The sequence below is a fragment of the Apteryx mantelli genome, chromosome 3 (genome assembly GCF_036417845.1).
Source record: "Apteryx mantelli isolate bAptMan1 chromosome 3, bAptMan1.hap1, whole genome shotgun sequence".
NCBI lineage: Eukaryota > Metazoa > Chordata > Aves > Apterygiformes > Apterygidae > Apteryx > Apteryx mantelli.
In genome coordinates, this window is record NC_089980.1 from 11,768,129 (window position 1) to 11,787,958 (window position 19,830).

Here is a 19,830-nt window from a genome sequence, read left to right on the forward strand (position 1 = left end):
GTGTCTTATCAGATTTCTGAAATACTATGTTCATATTTTTATATTTTAATACCCTTTTGGCAGAAAAGGTGAAGGATAACACATCTTCTAGGGAGGAGTCTTATCTTGGGACCAAAAATAGCCTCATAAAGCTGTAGCTTTAAGAAGAAAAAGGATTTGTGTGCCACAGTAGTAGGCATTCCATAAAGTACACTGAGCCAGCACCAAGACTTCAGAATCTCAAGAGGATAAATCTTTTTCAGGGCTAAGCCTGAGGAAAAACTCGCTACAATTTTATATCATAATTGAAATGCCTTTACTAAAGGCTACATGATTGCTTCCTTACAAAGGAGTAGCCCTTTTTGATCTTTGTACCCTCAAAGTACGTGCTGAAGTAGCTTCTTCTAGCTGGCGTGCTTTTTCCATAAAATTCCTCTTAAAGGGTGTCATGAAATTTTCTGGGTTTTCAGAGTCCCCATCAAAAGCCAAACGTTCACGGAGCAATTCTTGCTTTCTTATTGGCTCCTCTGTTGTGTCTTCAGGAGTCCAGCTCTAGAAAATAAAGATATTTGCAGTTAGTTAATTTGGATATAACTTCTGCAACTGAAGCCTTGAGAAAACATTAGTCATACAGAGCCACGTTTTAGAAGTCCTTCCTAGCCTGAGATATAGAAGAAAACTAGCAGAAGATATTACAACAATTTGCACACATAGGCAGTCTGTTCTCTTGTTGTCACTTCTGATCTATAATATACCGTCGGCTCAGTTCAGGGCTAATGTGGGAAAGAAGACCCAAAGTTAGTTCAGAATGACTGCTGAATCAGGCCCAAGATCCTCAGAGTGTAAATTACTAATTAACTGTAGAGTCACTGGCAGTGTAGGCTTGTTCCCCTAAGACTACAGCAGAAACCAACACAAGTAGGAGTTAGGGAAATGGTAAACAAACTCCAAACAAAGCTTCTCAGTCAGCAATGGCTTTTTTTTTCCTTTTTTTCTTTTTTTTAAGTACTTCTCTGCGATCTTCTGTTTCCTTTTCTCAGTTATGTGAGAATGAGTATTAATGAGTCCCTGATATGAGAATTCTACTTCCTAGATTTACAATACTGGAAGTATATATTTAGTATAGATCACAGTTGTGAACTGTCTATTTCAGCAACCGTCACTGACATAAGTAATCATGTGATAACTGACTCAGAAAGCAAGTCAGAACTTGGTGCAGGTCCCAAGCACCAGGGCTCCTATTCTTAAAGTGCACTGTATGACTGTAAAAATGAAAATGTAGTTGCATTTGTAATTTACTGTGGATTCATTTTAATCTAATCCTATTTTAAGTCTTGTTAAGAGCTTGATTTCAATGATGTTTTATTTGTGTGTGTGTATACATGTATTTATATATATATTATTTATACATATGAACACTTTGGTTTACTGTTGTTTTTTGTGGTGACCTCTCTAGCCTATGTCACATCATCTATTAGATAGCTAAATTGTGAGGTCACTTCATCAGTTTGTTTTGGTTTTTGATCTTCAGCAAGGTCTTATGCTTGTAGGTTATCATGCACAGAGGAAAACAAAATTAAAAAAAATTGTAACTAGCAAGAAAATTCTCTGCTTGTATATTGTTCCACCTTCACTCAATTAACTTTAGCCAAACTCCATACATTGACCTGCAGAGAATGTGATCTACTATCTATCTTTAAATTAATGTGAAACAGTGCTTATGTTTTTCTATTGCACATACTTTCTTGGGTTTGAATGTGATGTCAACTTTTTTAGTAGCACCACTGGTTATCAAAGAATGCAGATAAATAACACTGTCCTTAAGGGATTGTGTCTCCTCTTCAAAAATGGATTTTTCCACAGCTGTCAGAGATACCTGTGAAGGCTGAAAGAGGAGGAGGTATCGGTTATACAAATATGCTGCACTCGGAAACGAGGCACACATCTTGCATCCTCTGGAACTCATCTAACCATCTATTTGGAAAGTTGTGTGTGGATTTTCTGATAGAATCTGTTTATTCTTTTCAAAGTTGATAAATACTTATATCAGAAATTGTGAGGAAAGCACTTTAAAAAGTAGGAGTGTGGCTTTCCTTCTTGGACATTATACATACAAAACATTAACTGCTTTTTAAGACTCGCTAGACAATCACCTAGTGCCACTGATCCTACCGTGTGCAGGGTGATGGACAGATAAACACATAAGGTCATTTCTGCCCCCGTCCCCCTGCCAAAATCTGTGAAAATCCTAGACTACCCCTGATGAATTCAAAGAATCTTCAAAAGGGAGAAACCAGCATTTGGATACTGTGACATGTTTACCACACCATCAAGGGCAAGATTACTTACGAAAAATCAGTTTTAGCTATGCAGACAAAATTGCATTTTCTCTCTATATAGTATCCTGCGTGTGATTAACAAATAGCACTGGTAAATCAAGAAGACCTCATTCACAGTAACAGAACCACAATGCAACCACTGAGGCTGATGTTAGCAATGGGAACTAGGGAAATGGTATGGTGTTCAAGGCTCAAGGAGGGCACAGAAAATGTATCCAAAAGTAGAACAGCCAAACAGCATCCATGTAGGATTTGAGAAATAAGACTCAGGTCAACAATGGGGAGGAGGGAAGGATATGAGAGATACTGGGAAAAGAGAAGCCTGGTATTACCTCAATTAATTTAGCAAGCAGAAGAAAAAGAAAATCCTTCTACTGACTTGAAGGGCCTTAGATTGGTCTTATCCTATGAAGAAACTGGTACTTCCTTTAAGAAGTTAGAGTTATTGGTAGTTCGGTGTTTACAACATCATAGTTGGGCGATTGTAAACTTCAGGAGAAAAGACAGGAGGAGAGGGAGAAGAAGAGGAAGGATTTTTCTGTGTCCTGTTAGTGCTATAGGAAAAAAATTCTTAAGTGGGAATGGGGAAGACACAAAATTCATATAATTACCAAGTCATTTTTTTAACTGATGAACAAGTACTAGGAGTGCCAAGAACAAGAAAAATACTGGCTTTTGAAAACACTACCTTCAATAAAAGTGTTTTACAGCTTTATAGAGACTTGGATGGCAGGTAAATGAAAGAAAAAAATAAATAAAAACACTAATAACTATTAGCAAATACAGTAGTCAGTCCCTTATCACCATCTCTCATACCTCTTTTTTCACAGTTTCTACCTCTACAGGCTTCAGCTTAGAAGGCGACTTTGGCTTGGCAACCTTCTTCCCTTTCTTTCCTTTCTCTGCTTTTTTTTCTGGTACTTTTGGCAAATGATCCAGTTTATTCTGAAGCAGATCAATTATTCTAGAATCTGCAAATGCTTTTGCAATATCAACAACATTTTCTCCTGCAGGTTAAAAATAAATACCTGTATAAGCCATGAAAATAAACCTTGACAGTTGTTATAACTGGATAATGACAATACTGTCAACTGAATTTAATTACAGCTCTATTTTGTTAACCATTCGGTGTGCCAGGAGCCTGGCTGACGTTGATGTGAGCCTGGGCAGTCATCAGCACTGCTTGCAGAAATAAGACCTTGCAGAAATGAGCCTTGAAACAATATATTGTGGGTATTCTTGGAATGGCCGCTTTGCTTTTCATGTCCTGGTATTTGCAGCTTAATATACTGGTCCAGCAGGTTGTAATTCTGATTTTTGAGAGCTGACAGAATTTAACACTAGAAAATGGCAAGCATATTACCAGATGAGGAATTTGGACCAATTTATTGTAGGTATCTACCTCTCCTAGTGCTTGCTCTGGCCGGCAAGGAGTGAAGGGAAAGCCACATGGTTTAAACGGGGCTGAACACCATCAGTGCCTAATAAAGGAAAAACCCTCTTGCATCTCATGAGATGAGGCCCCATGGCTGTAAAGTAGTTGTAAAATTAAATTGCTGCTATCAGATGTATAGAATTTTACATGGTAACAGAAATGCAGAATACACAGCCCTTCTACAAGCAGTGTTTCACCTACTGTGCATTTTGGGAAGGAATGTCTCATTATGTAGCAATGTTTAATACATTATAGCAAGGGCTTGAAATGTGATAAATGTTAACTATTTAAACTACTCTTAAAATAGTGGAAAGAACACTAAATGGTGTTCGAAATTTTCAAAATTGCATTGTGTGGAGTCTTCCCCACCACTGAAAAAGGCTTGAATTCTTCAGCTGTGGAGACATGATGTTGGATGACAAAGGTCTGGCCTTCCAAACTGCTTGGGAGTCAGGCACAGACACAGGAATCACTCTCAGCAGGTCTATGTAAGAAAAGGTCTTTTGAAAATCACCTACTTCAGGGCATCAGTGGGAAGGACTGAGTTGCTGAGCTTTTTTTGTGTGTTTGTTTGCTTGTTCGTTATAAAAACTGCCTTAAAGTGAAGTTCAAGATTAAGGCAACTTTATAACACCTATTAAACAAGACCTTAATCTTCTATTGTAATTTGGGCAGGCTGAAATGAGTGCAGTTTTTAGTCTACTACTTGGAACCAGCTCTGGGGCTGCAATTATTAACAACAGCCTGTATCTTAGAGCTAAATATTGTTCCTGAAGTCTCTCCTCTCATTCTTTCCATCCCTTCTGCTTTGGCTGAGGCCTATATACAAGCTTCTGCAGAGGAAACCATCCACTGGCTGGCCCTGATTGCCACTACAGCAGTGTGCTAAGCAAAGTGTGTGTGGGAAAGGATTGCCCCCATGTCTCCCCCCACCCCACCCCACTGAGCGTCCATTAAGAGGGAGCAGGATTGTATCAAATCTTTGGATACAAATTATGCTAACTGGCTGAAGTGCCAGGTCACTCTTCTTGTTTAATAAAATTCACTCTACTGAGAACAAATGTAAGGCATATCTTCTCCTTGACATGTCTGCAGACTTTAGCTAAAGAAAATTCCCCATACCATCACATATGAAAAGTTAGAAGGGGAAGAAAAAAAAAAAGATCCATGATGTACCTTTCCCTCTACTGCTGTAGGAAGGTAACACTTCTACAGCAATTCGGATTTTTTCCTGTTAAGACACTTTCATTCTCAGGAATAATATTTACATGCTAAGCAGAAAGAAAAATTTCTAACTGATGCTGCCTATGCATACAACAGAAGTGATTTAAATGGGTGGCAGAATGGACACTGGCCACAACTAAAATCTAATTTTCCATTAAATAATGTTAACAATTAGCTAGATTTTTTTTCATTAAAGCCATTTATAACTTTGTATATATCTTGTGAGGTACAACAGCTTTACCAGAGATCTTTTCAGCCACAGTCTTAGGGTATTTTATTTTTCATTCTGTGCAATTAATCACTGTTGCTTTATTTTCTAAAGGCACAAAGCTAAGTGAACTTAACTCTTAATCCCGATAGCAATCATAAATTCAGAACACTTCTCAAAGTGTTCCAAAGTGCTCCAAGAACTTAAACTTTCATTTTATGAAATATGTATACACATAAGTAAACAAGTCATTTTATGAGACATGGATATTTACCATTTCTGTTTGTCATTTGGACATTAGCACCTGCATCGATTAAAAACTGCACAATATCCAATCTACAGCTCTCAATGGCTCTCATTAGTGGGGTTGAATTGCCAATTGCAGGTGCATCCACTGCTCCTCCAGCCTTCACTATCAGTTCAGCAATATCTAGTTGTCCTGCATGGCATGCATGATGGAGAGGAGTCCACATGAAATTGTCCTTTGCATTTACATCAGCCCTACAAAAGAAAAAGAGATGTTGACATGTGAACAGATTAAGCCGGCTACTAGACACAGTTAACTTCTGCAATTCTAAGTACAATCCAAGTTAATTGCATACTGTAATGACATACTCAATGTAAATGAGTATTTTCATACTGCTACTACTACTTTAAAACCGTTCTAGTATCTGACATAGCTTGTCATGGAATATCAATTGTAGCAGCTTGCACTGGTGGTGATCTTATACATCACTCTGTCCCTCTCTGAGCCCACATGGTGGCCCTCTGCAGGAGGTTTTCACAGGGACAGAGGAAAAACAGCTTTCCAAAGAACTTAGTCCTTCTCTAAAATGTTGCTAGTGTTTGTGCTTAAGCTTCATTTAGAATGAATGCAGCCCTTTGAGCTTCTACAACTCTGTCTTCTCTTCCTCAACAAATATCAAGGTTCTTAATCTTTAGGAAAACAAGCTAAGGGGATAAAGTAGATTGCTACTTACTTTCCACACTGTTGCCATTTATGTCCTTTTCTGAGATGGCTCAGTTGCCTTAAGGTCCACCGAGCCCAGCAACTGGCTTCCAGTTCTTGGCTTCATTTTACTGCCCTTTTTCTCCCAGTATGCCATGCAAATGAGGAGGAAACAGACCTACAGGAGTGTCTTTCATGAAATGGTAGAGCTCTACTCTCCTGTCACTCATCTGCCCTAGGGGTCACACTTTAATAAGAGCAGTTGCTTTTGATGGAGAAAGATGGGAGCTGAGAAGTGGAAGAGGAGCTTAAGTTGTAGACACAGATAGTAACAGGTGGGATGAGATGAAGCAGGTAACAGCAAAAGGCAGATTAAGGAATTCAAAAAAGAAAGGTTGTGGGCCAAGAACAGGTGCTGCTTTCTCTAAAACTCATGGCAAAATTGCCTGTCTAATTTAAAAAAAGGAGTTGGATTGGGGCCTAAAATAGACAAGATTTAAGAGAAAGATCACAGGAAATCTGAGGATTTGAATTTTTTTCAGGTATTATGTCACAAAATCAGGCTAAATTTGTTTCTACTGCCAAGCTAGTATTTTTATGTATGGCATGTTCTGCAAGGGATAGTCATGGTGTAACACTTGCAATATGCTGCCTTCAGCTGAAGTTCAGGGAAAAAGCAGTATCAACTTTTTAGCAAGTGGAAGCCCTGGGAGCTTTTGGGCTGAGGGCATGCTAAAGCAAGGCTTAGGAAACAAGAGCCACTAGTATCTCTTAAAAGTAATATAAGTCTAGAAAGACATGGTTTCCCCATGTCTTTGAACAAACTATAGCCCATGACCATACCTAGGTCTGCCATCTTCGACATGTGCCATGCATGGTTCAGAAGAGGCTCCTCAAGAGGGGATTCCCCAATACTCAAGTACAATGAACTACTTTCTATTGTATCTAGGACTGCCTAGAAGTCCTGAAGTGAATTAGGGTCACTGGCTCATTTACCCTAGGGACAAAGGCTTGATGTCTGCCCAGAAAAAATGGAGCAAGGTGAAGGAAAAAATGTGAAATAACCTGCTGCCAGGGATAGCTTTTTTGCTCTTCCTATCAAATGGTTTATATTGAATGCTATATCAAAAGAATGGATTCATCTGCTCATCTTTTCTTGTTTACGTTTTTAATCTTTTTCAAAATCGTATCTTTGGTGAGATCTTATGGCAGAAATTCCACAGACTTACCAGTGTTTTTTTCATCTTTGTTGTCTTTCAGTTGCTTAGCTAGTATGATTTACTCATATGCAGTTTACATTCTGCTATATTTCTCCTCATTAAAATAAGCGGTTCCAGATATTTCACTTTTTTCTCTTCCACCCACCCTGCCCCATGCCTGTATTGATCCTCTCTGTCTGTCCCTGAATCCCTTTGGCTAACTTCATTCTGTTAGAAGCAAACTGATCAAAGGTAACAGGGAAAACACAGCATAGATTTAAAAATTCTTCAGCATTTTCTCCTGGTCAAACATTGGTTAATTTGCCTTTAGTCCAAATTTAATTTATTTCTGAGTCTTTCTAGAACAAGATAAAAAGTAGATACCGCCAATTTCTTTAAACTGCAGCATTTTTTATAGCTTTAAATAATTGTTGGTTTGTATTTGGTATGGATTTGTAATACTGGATGGAAAGACCATACTGGAAAAAGAATTTAGATTCCTATAGCAAACAGAATTCCTATATTTGTCCTATAGCAAACAGAAAATATCTGAAAGTCTACACTGCTGAAAGATGAAAAGCTAAACACTGTACTGATAACTTTCCATTTTCTGATTTCTGTCAATTTAAACTCTCAATTGATACTATTTTTAAACTAAGTTACCACATTGTGACTCCAGTGCAATCTGGGGAGGTTTGATGAACTCACTGGAGATTAATTTGCCAGACAACTCTTGTATCCTTATCTTCTGAAGACCTGAATACAGAAGTTTACACAACTTTACATCGTCACCATGAATGTCAGTGAAATTGCCAGGGTGCATAAAGTTCCATATGCTGTTGAGTCTCTGCAAGAACTGGAGCTAAGACTACAGCCACTGATACTTAGAAATGAACATTAAAATGAATTCTGGCTATAGGGAGAGAATATAGCTAACGTAAATATCATTGTTTTTGAAAAATGCTCATTTCAGCATTTATCTGAATGACTGTAGGACTACAGCAGTCTGATTATAAAAGAGAACACATTTCACTATTACACAAGTATGACTGAATTTTTCTTAAGCTGCTTTCATTTTTAAGGTATTAAGATTTTTTCACAAGTGTGTCTGTAGGGTACAAATGGTTGAAGTACTTCTAAAGTGGGGAATAGATTAAATAGCAGCATGCACTTCCAGTGTAAATCCTGCTGCCTCAGCCTGCTGAGCCGCAGAGGAAAGTGATTCTGCATGGCTTATCCCCTTAAAACACTCGCATGAAAAGGCCCTGGCATGTGAAACAGGGAAGTCTAGGATTACCTTGATGATTTCAGGCAAGTCACTTTAGCCAGATTTTCCAAAATCAATTAATTTTGAGAGTTCAGTTCTGAGGGTGCACTATTTGAGACACAGTGGATGTGAGCTAAGTGCAGTTCCAACAGACTGGATTTGTAGGTACTCTGCATCAAACTGAAGTATCAACAGCTGAGACACCAAAAATTTCAGACCTGGGGAAATTACCTGTTAGGTGCTTCTATTTCCTCATTACTAAAATGGGGAAAATAATAAGCAAGCCCTCTGTAATGAGGGATCATCTGCACTAACTTTAATATTAAGCATTATGCAAATAAAAATGAATTTCTCCCAAACCTAGTCTGTTGCATCCAATTGGTTACTGGCAATTTACGCTTCTGAAAACCCTCTCAAAATAGCAATTAAAAAAACCTGGAACCCCTTACCCCTTTTCCAGAAGATACTTCACGACACCTATGTTCCCACTTGCACATGCAGCCATTAAAGGTGTTTTATAATATTTATCTCTTACATCTATTGGCGCACCCTCCTCAAATGCCTTCTTGAGAGATCGAATGTCTCCTGCTCTGACAAGGTAGTTAATATTCATGTACATTTTCCTTGGCTCATCTGTATACCATGCACGGTCATCATGCACAGGATGGGCAGATGGGTGGTACTGGTTAAAACAGTCACTGTCAGTGATGTTCTGAAAAGCCTCAATCATGTACACAGGGAGGCCATCTTCTCTATGTGGACACGTGCTCTCTGGAATGATGCAAATCGGCATTGGGATTGTGACAGCTTTCTTGCCTTTTGCTTTCTTCCTTTTCTTCTTTTTGGGTCCAAAAGATGTTATGAGATAGGCTTTTTGCAAGTATTTGGAGCCTTTAAAAAATTCTTCAATGTTGATTTCTGCACCATGAGATATTTCATGCTTTTCAGCAACAGTTTGTATTTGTTCATCATCTACAAAGGCACACCGTTTCCGAATAACTGATATAAAATCCTCTTTAGTTACCGTTCCATCTCCTTGGTCGAATATGTCAAACACCTCATGAAGGGCAGCCTGATGTTCCAAGGACCAGTCATATAACTTCAGTGCCCAACAGGGAATGTCATCCTTTGCTTCAGGCTTGGAACGTTTAGCAAAGATTTTTTCAATTTTACGCAATTCTTTTGCTGCTGCTTTAAAACCACCTTCCTTGGCAATGACTCTTGGGGTCTTTGTTAATAAGTTCTTCCATGTAGGATCGCAGCCTAAACACATAGACACAATTCATTTAATGTAAGAGACTTTTACTATACAGGCAGCTAATTAGCACAGATCTACAACTTTATACTCTCTTAACAATAAAGATTGCTGGTATAGAACCACATCTGTAAACATAGACTGGCATGTTAGCCACATGTCCATATTTGTTTTGCAAAAAGAGATTTGTTGGGTAGCCCTCGCTCTGCTTCTCTGTCCACTTATGAATATGTTCGGCAAGACAGAAGTTCAATGAAAATTTTAAGGTTTTCTTAAAGTGGTTAGCAAGGTTAAGAAGAACTGAACTAAGATTAAAATGCCACTCACTGTTCTATAATCTTACAGTTTGCCTCTGGACTACTAGTTAAATGTCTGAACCACAAGAACAGAACATAGGATTTTGCATGGTCCTGTGGAAACAAAGCTTGAAGTGACATGACAGATTTGATGAAGTTAGAAAATGATCAGAACTTCTTTGGAGTATGTTTCATCACTCACAGAAACTAAGTTTTCCTCCTGATTACACTGAGATCAAGTTGTTTAAATGATCAGCAAACCAAAAATTAATTTTCTATTGGAAGTTTCAGTGCAATATTTCTAAAACAACTGTAAATACAAACACTTAATCCAGTCCAATTCTAAACTATACAAATCCATGATGTTTCTACTGCCTGCTCTGAGAAATGGTTTACCTTGTCTTAACCCCGTCAGTGGAAAAAATGTCATGATAGCTTATGTTAGGCACCTCTTAATGAGAATTAAATTTGCTACATGATACCCCAAAGGGTCAAATCCTTCATAGATGCCAAAATGAAATCTTTTCTTTAGCAGAGATAGAGTAGATGATATTTGTAAAGTAACTTATTTTTAATGTACCTCTTTGTCCTATAAACTTGCAGCAATCTGCAAACCCTCCCTCTGCAGCATAATGAAGCGGTGTGTTCCCATTCATAGCAATCAGACCCAAGTCTCCATTATAAGCTGAAATTACCCTCAGAATCTGGAAAAAAGAAGACAGTACTATCAAAAATCTTGTTGGCATTTCTTAGGATGGGGGAAGGGAGCGAGCGTTTGCAAATAAATGCAATAGCACATATTCCCAGTTTACGCAGTGAACTTCTCTTGCATGCTCAGCTTATCAATCCACACACAACATTTGTTTGCTATAATGCTGTGTTTACTTAGCTCAGGAACAGAAACCTTCTTTAGTTGTAGTGGTCAAGGACAATCTTCAGTCTTACCAGCCTATGGCAGGGCACTGTTTTTAAAGTAACCCTGACATTATATGCATAATCAAAGCTTCATAATTTACATACTTCAGAGACAGTATTTGGGGTGGGGGGAGGAGGAAGCTGCCTACCTGCAGGCATTTGCATGTGTTCTTCTTATAATGGAAAAGCCACATCCATGCTACACAATTGTTACATGCTATGCTTCGAGAGAAGCTAGCTCTCCAAAGGAATTGCCCACATCAGACAGCCAGACAAGCAAACGTACACTCATAGGTACCTTGGCAAAACATCTCAGCAATTTTTAGAGAAACGCTATTATTTCTGAATTTCCTTTGATACTTTAAAAGAAGCTGCTCTTGACTACTGATTATTATGTTTCAATCAGCTGAGATACTGGGCTCAGAGAAAGCCTGGTTTGGCTTTGCAGCAATGCTTTGCACTACTAATGACAATACCTCAAAAAAGCCTCCTTTGGCTGCAAAATGTGCAGCACTGTGTCTTTCAAGGTCAAGTACGTTAACGTCTCCTCCTCTCTCAAGTATACCACGCACCACCTCAAGAACACCTTCTCTTGCTGCTTCCATTAAGGCTGTGCGACCAGTAGCCTGCAAGGTAGCAAGAAAATAATTTATAATTTGAATCATAAGCTAATTCAGGTTGGAAGGGACTTCTGGAACAATGTGATCCAAATGTTGCAAGTGGCTTAAAACTGGAGGCCTCCTTTTAGGCATTTTTGAAAAAAAGGAGATGAGTCTAATAGTTTCAAAGACATTTGCAGGCCAGTTTTAAGAACCTAGTCCTGTTGCTGCTGAAATGTGAGTGGTCAAACCCTAGTGACTAAAATACATAAGAAACCTGAGTCAATTCAATAGTCATGAGTATCGGCTCTTTGTTTGAAGGAACTCCTTATTCTGTGTGCATGCTTTCACGCATGTTTACAAGTTTTAACACAAAATATCACCTCTGTCATGAAAGTATATAAGTAACCATGGTAGGAGAAATGCTGTTGGGGAATTTCACTGCTGTTCTATCTGCGAGGAAAAGTTTGCACTCTAATACATCCATACTGTGTTTTTCTACATAACAGTGTATGTTTCTGATAGCAGTATATAGATATATGTGCTCTCTCTATATACTCTCTCTATACACACACACACACACTATATATATATATACACTCTCTATATATACTATATATAGTATCTAGATATATATATTCTTTATAATGGCTGACTTTGGTAGATCTGGTGACCTTCCCAAGAACACAGTGCATCTCAGATGGGGGATAGACTAGTTATAACCTGATGGCCCCCAGCAATGTTTAGTATAGCTTATTCACTGCTGTACAAAGGGGCAAAGGGAGCCCACGAATGGGCAGGAAGCAGACAGCGGGCCATGGATATTGTACTGCTAGACCATATTTTGTTCCCTGGTGGTTCTTCTCTGGGCCTAGCAAACCATTCCTATTACATGGCCAGGCATGTGACTGTCATATTACAAAAAATGGAGGATACTCATCATACTGCAATAACACAAAGTGAATGAAGGGGGCATGTGCATCAAAGGATGTGACAAAGATGTCCATACTTTGGTCAGGTGAAACGTTTCAGTATAGTTACAAGGTAGGCAGGATACTGCAAATCTAGGACCAAAGCCATGGGTAGCCCGAATTACCACAAATCAGCACTGCTCCACTGAAATACAGTGAACTACAGCTCTTAAGGAGTTGGCCCAGTTGTTTTTATAAAATATATGCACTTTAACCTACAAAAATCTAAATCAGGATACATGATTCAAGCTGAATGCTTAACACCTTCCTTCTCCCTCCCCCCCAAAGATAAGGATGATAAAGAGGAAGGGAATAGACAGCCACTGAATTAAGCACTTGCTACTGCTGTTATTATTTTAATGTGAGGATTTACAGTCATATACTCTAGTGGTCTGATAACTATTCCACAATCCTGTATATACACTTTTAGAAACATAATATACATAGAAACATTCATACTGGGTTTATTGCATTGGGATCTGCTCCTCTTTCCAAAAAATTCAGGCATATTTCTTTAATACTGTGGGCTTGCTCACAGGCTTGTACAAATACAGGCTTCCCCTCAGTAGTGCTGTTGTTAACATCTGCACCATATTCCAAGGCAATCTGAGTGCAGCGGCAGTGCCGTCTTGTAGGTAAAATGCTGTAAAACAGAATACCTGCAAAGAAAACAGAAGGGATTACAGAGCAACATTAAATGGTAAGGAAGGTTATTTAGGCAGTAAGCTTCACATCTGAAAGGACAGACTCCTTCAATAGATGCCCATTTACTTCTCTTAGGGTAATACATGCAATGTGATTTCTGGTTTAGGGTCTCTTAACCCAGGGAGCAAACCAGTATTCAATATTAGCGACAGTTCATGGAAGGAACATGATTCTCAATCACAAGGTACCTGTTCAGCTACGCACTCGAGTGAGCTAAGATTCAAAGGCCCACACTGTTTAGGGAGAATAAATGTCATTTCCACCAAAGCTCTTATGGCAAATAGCTTGTATTGAGCTGTAAGGATTACCCCCAACCACGGTTTCTCACTAGAGACTGAGCCCTAAGGTCATCAGTATCAAGGCACAAGTCAGCCACTGGAACCAAAGAAATACTACTGTAATAACAGCCCTTTATCCTTTATAAAAACTATCTAAAGTTACTAGAACTGAACATAACATACATAGTAAGTATGTGGCACAGTAAGAAATAAGGTATCATTTAATGGTACTTCTGGTCTGATAGGGTTCCCTTTTACTTACTTCTTCCTTCATTATCAACAACAGTCATGTCTGCTTGAGCTTTTACTAATAAGTCCAAAACCAAGTCATGTCCTAGCTCAGCTGCCTTCATCGCTGGAGTACATCCCATTTTGTCTTGGACATCTGGATGAGCTCCATGTTCTAGCAGGAAGCTGCACATGTTGGTGTCATTTTTAATGCAGGCCAAGTGAAGGGCACTGTATCCATCCACAGGCTCTGTGAAATTAATGAGATCTGGAATTCCAAGCTTGATCAGCTTTTCTATTTGCTTCCTGTCTTTCTGGTGAACACACTGGAGAAGTTTGTAGATCTGCAAGTTTTGAAGTCTTTTATCTACCAATAACATCCTGAAATAACAAAATTGGCTTCTTCCAAGGAATTAATTTCTGCATTGAAAAAAAAACGTAAACACTGAGGTGAGATTATTCTTACATGTCAGTAAGAATTGGAATGAAACTATGTTTGAGGCCATGAAAATATGCACTTTCACTTGACGAACAACTGAGCTTTTTGAGTGAATTTTTCTCATTTAATACATATCGAACATATAGAGAATATACAGCAGCACCCTGCAAATTGTTCTTTCTCATCATCTAACTGTTCCGAAGAAGTTTCATCCAAGGTGAAAACAAAGTTAAGAAGCTAGAGGGTAACTTTTCTATTCAAGGAACTGCTATAACGTACAGTTACTTGGAAGCCTAAGGGGAGCTTGATCATCTGCCATTTTAGTACTTCAAATGAAAAAAAAAGTCAACGGTCACAGTGTCATTCGCACTTGCTAAAGTATCAAATTGATTCTTGCATCACTTCTTCAATATATCTGTGCACCTTCTTTGATAGTAGCTGGTGCATGAACTTTCTGCTGGGCTATCTATATAAAAGGTAAATTATGTTTTTCTGCAACAAGTCTCTTGGGGGCAAACGATGCAGCAAGTGGGGCACTGGCACAGGAGAAGGTTCCTCCAGGTGACACAACAGTTGCTTTTAAAGGAAAACACGGTGCAAGATATCAGCTTGCATTTGCTTCAGTTATGATTACACTAGGCTTTTTTATCCTCCTTTACCTATTCCCATTTATAACAAGAGCTGCAATTAAACTGAAGGTGATAAGAAGTCCAGCTTGATCATCCTTTATAGGCTTCACTCACAGAAGGATCAGGAAACCATTCTTCTCCCCTAACACATTGTATTAGTAAATCCAAGAGACCAGGGAGGGAAGGGACCCTCCCTCATTTAATAAATGCTACAACATGACTGATATTAAAAAAGGAGTTGCAGTCCTTCTCCGTAAAGAAGATTCATACAGTGTGATACAAATATGTTATCTGGACTGCACATGTGGCTAAAGGGCCAAGCAAGGGTCACACATTATAAGGACCATTTCTGAGCTAGGTTAAGTGGACGGAAAGCTTCCTATTAGCTTCAGCAAGCCTTTGATCAGTCTGTGCTCCAAACACTGCATTTACAGAACACAAGACAGAAATCGTGGAGAAACATGGTCCTGATGGGGCAACATGATGGTTTTTTTTTTTTGACTGGCAACATAGACTGCAAATGGGGTAATTTAGCAATCTGACTGGCTACTGTTGAGTGTTTTGTAGATGTCCAAGTAGAGGTGAGGTTTTAAGAGAGATATGCAAAGGATGAACAATTCTAACAGACTTTTACAGGCAATACTTTCCATTCTGAAAAGGAAGCACGGAAGAAAACTGCAGGAAAAATACAGAAAACAAAGACTAAGCATGTCTGGAATGGTCCGAGAACTGTGATTTTTGTACCACAGGTACAACACGTCAGTTGCTGTTCCTGCAACTACTATCTTTTATTTTTTTGAAATTCTGTGGCCAGCCTATTTTTAGAGCAACAGAGACAGTGGTCAGGTTTACTGCTCACAGACTTCTGAAAACTGCCTGTGTTTTTCCTGCTAAACAAGCTGCTTAGCACCTTCCCCATGTAGTCTGTCCATGCTGCCTAAAGGTGTCTGCAGTCCTCTGAGTCAGGTTGTATTTGCAAAACAACTCTATTACGCCACCTGACACATCTGACTGCAGCTCACAGCTCCTCCCCAAAAACAGAGTTAAAATAGCAGAGATGTTTCAGAGTAGGAAAATGGAAAGGGTAGGAACAGCTGTACAATGCCTGGAGCTACTTAAAAGGTGGCCTTTTGGCTTTGCAAAATATTGTGAAATGTTCATGTTCAGAAAAACTTTTTTATTGTAACAGTTTTGACCAGCTTAAGGCCGTGTTTTATTTGAATGACATTATTATTAGAAGTTGTTCACATTTACGAGTGTTGCAGTGGGCACTAAAATGCAAAGGCTTTCTATTTGTGATGTAAACTGCTCAAAATATGTCAGCTGTTCCCATGGTTAGGTGACTTTCTCTTATTTAAGTATGACTGCTTAAATGCTAAATTCTTTTCTACGTAGGTCTTATGCAATCCTCACTCTGATTATAAATAAAGTATATTCTTACAATACATGACTAAATCATTAAGCAATAATGACTTTTATCTGTCACCTGTGGCTTGCTTACTCTCATTCCTAACATGTTGTGTGTCTTGTGGTACATTATCCTATGAAAGAGAATAAATGCAGAGACTTTTCTATTGACAGAAGTTACAACTATAATAGCATTCTAGCCCTCACCTTGAGACTTCTGAAATAAGGCTATTTCTGGGTAGTGCTCTGGTAGCAGGGAAACCAGAGCACCCGATGGCGTCTAGCTTTTAGAGCCTGAAACAGTAGGAAGTGAACAGAGCTTCAATACAAGACATTATCCTGGGCTCTGAGCAGTGTCAGAAGTGGTGTAAACTCTGTAGGGTCTGCGGCTTAGAGCAGCAAGAAGGTACTACAAGGAAGGCTCTTAAACTACTCATGCCACTGAAATTCAGGAGGAGAGAGGTTTTTAAGATACTTGGATGTCTGAGCTGTCAAGCTTAAACTGTTCTCGCATGCTCTTGTTCTCTATTTCCCACCACCCCGCAGCAGTAAGGAATTTGGGTTCATTTCCAAAAATGGGATCCTTTCTTCCCACTGTTAATCATTATTTGCATGCAAGTGGCACGCAGAGATCGCAGGGTCCCATAGTAAGAGCTAGTTAAAACATCAGGACAGCACCTAATAGTTTCTACCTAGCATATTCGGTGTCTGCCCAACATGAGTCCTTCCTGCAAATCAGGAGCTTCACTCCTTAAGGAGGACTGGGCATAATCACAGTTCTGGTCCATCCTTTCCGAAATGGAGAAGCAGGGACATGCCTCTGCTCCACCTCTGCCCTGGCCAACGTCACTGGTTCAACAGCAGGAGAGGAGCCTGCCCCGCTGTGCCAGTGGCACCCTAAAGAGCTCTGGGGGGCTCTCTCATAGTGTGGCTTGCTGCTTCTGAGACTGCCTCGGAGAACATAAGCCAGATCCTCATATGGCCAGCACAACCCGCAGAGCTCCAAGGAAATCAATACTCATTTATTTACACTGGCTGAAATCTGTCAAGTTGTTATGTTTGAGGATTTTTCTGGTATTTCTTAATACTTTCTGTACACACCTGGATTTTGTGCATCTTTCGGGGACCTATGTAGGATCAAAACTTGCCTTTTCCTCCTTTCTTTCTCCCACATGAAGCTGCAAACACTGAAGAAACTACATTCTTCATGGTAATAGGTTAGTAAAGCTACAGCAGCATTGCAGCTGAGAAAAATTTGTTAGTAACACTCAATGCAGATAAAAATGGAAATAATATTCAGTGCATGTGGATTTGGATTTATTTTATGGATTATCCTCGGGATTCAAAACAGTGTTAGTGCTACATCTCACACAAACATTACCCTCAAACTCTGAAGTATCCAGAATTAGCATGTTCCAGAGTGCTGTGTTTTCCAGTGCGTGACCTCCCCCACAAAGGAAGTCTGAAACTAAAGTGCATCTTATACACTGAAGCAACTAGTAGTTGTAAGCAAACACCCACCATCACCGATGCTCCTGTTATTGTCAGTGTCCGTAGCAGTGACATAGCAAAGAGGCAGGAGCACAAGGGACACAGGCAGTTGCAGGAACAGCAGCGGCTTTGAGAGGCAGTAGGAGAATCAGCAGCAGTGGCAGAAAAGGCAGGTGTGTGCTGCACATGTTAGAAGCCACACAATACAGTTAAGAAACAACAAACGATGCAACATTCATGCAATGCTCCTGCATATATGTCTAATGATCATTTTTTAAGTATATGATCAGGTATTATTTGTTCCCTAGAACCTTTGCCTCTCTCAGGACACGGGATTCACAGCACACCTTTAAGGAGCAGATGGTCATTATTCTCCATTTTCCTTTTTGCTCACAGGGTAATGTATTACACTCCATTCCAATTTTAGTCCTAATTCAGAATGAATGTTTTCTGTTTGAGAGGGTTATCATGGTATTATTTGAATACTTCACACACAATAACAAAATTACCTCCGCAAACAGAAGTGAAATTATTTTCATCACACAATGGTGAAGACTGTTGTTATCCCATTTTACCCACCAGTGAGACCCCCTACCAAGTTTAAATTCTTTGCTTCAAAGCATTAAGAACAACAATTTACATGAAAATCGCTGTAACATTTTGTAGTATTTCTTGAAAGTCACCGGACTGCGTTTTATTAGAAGTTTCTGCAGAATCTGAATCAAAGTAAGACAACTGATGTAGAAAATTCTACCCAGAGTCAGGTAAAGTTACAAGCAAGTGAAACAGGCTTCCATAAATAAAAATATAATTACAGCATCTTGCTGATCTTCATTAAGTAAATACTATCAACTATATGTACTTCATAGAGTTTTTATCACTTCACCTGTAACATATCTTTTAATGGAAAATGAGTCATTGTTAACATAGTTTTGAAACAGGCATACTCTGGGGAGGACTTCACGAAGCTACAGCCATAAACCCTAAGCCTGTAACATCTGCTTAGCAACGATTTTGTTTATCTGCTGACAAACACCAACAGAGTCACTACCTTCATTCTGCCAGCTTGTGTCACAGTTTTGGTTGAGAGCATAAAACTCATTTTAATTTCAAATTAATCCTTTTTCCAGTATACCTAGTATTAGGAAAATCCTTTTAATCAGATTCTTCTTTTCTCACAAAGCTTTCCAAGCTGTGGTGGAGCTACTTTGATAGAGGGGGGAGGTCAGGTGGCCAGCTCTCTCACCCACTGACTTTCTGTGGAGGCCTGGTGCCTGACCACTGCTGGAAGGCTCTCCCAGTCTTCCTCAGAAGGTCAATATCAGTGTTTTTCTTTTTTTTTTTTTTTTAAGAGTTGATCGCTGTCAGAAAAAATTTTCTTCCTTCTAATACAGTTAACATACAACCCTACAGCCACCAGTATAAGTCCTTCATCAGCATCAGAGATGGACTGTCATAGACTTCCATGGGAAAGAAGCAGATGCTAATATAAATACAGACAATACGAGATGATGATATATGACAATGATATATGACAATAGAGGAAAACTTGCTTTTCCTTTACTCAGTTTTTTTCATGTTGTGGATGTGTTTCCCCTCTAAAGTCAGAATGCTTTCTGTTGTTTTTATTGGCTCTTGTAGAACAAAAGAAAAAATGTATAAATGGAAAATGAAACCATAAAAAGAGAAAATCATCAGGAAAATTCAAGTATTCCCATGGAAAACACTTGTGACTCCTTTTTTAAGAAGTTTTCAACATTTAAAGCTGAAAATGTCCCTTTAATTATCACTATTCACACACTCATAAACAAAATTTTCATGTTTTATCTTTCGTGAGAGAGAATAGCTTAGCACTTTCTAATTTTAATCCATTTGCATACTGGCCATAGAGCATGAGCCCTATATTCTGGTATAAAGGAAACCAGTATGGTAACAGTACCACACTGTTTTTATAGCTTTATAAAAATAATTGCATTGGATATTTTGGCTGCCAATTCCCTGTGGCTAATGTCTAAAG

At 39.0% G+C, this 19,830-nt stretch overlaps 1 protein-coding gene across 1 annotated transcript; it reads right to left on the reverse strand.

The window, feature by feature from the left end:
• Positions 1-226: 226 nt before the first annotated feature.
• On the reverse strand, positions 227-14,227 carry ANKEF1 (ankyrin repeat and EF-hand domain containing 1). Its single transcript, XM_013949774.1, has 9 exons — positions 13,882-14,227; positions 13,096-13,295; positions 11,543-11,692; positions 10,732-10,855; positions 9,050-9,863; positions 5,460-5,686; positions 3,135-3,325; positions 1,721-1,864; positions 227-531 (listed from the first exon to the last, which is right to left on the reverse strand). Exons 1-9 carry the CDS (start codon positions 14,225-14,227, stop codon positions 322-324), a joined length of 2,406 nt encoding a protein of 801 aa, XP_013805228.1. The 3' UTR covers positions 227-321.
• Positions 14,228-19,830: the final 5,603 nt, after the last annotated feature.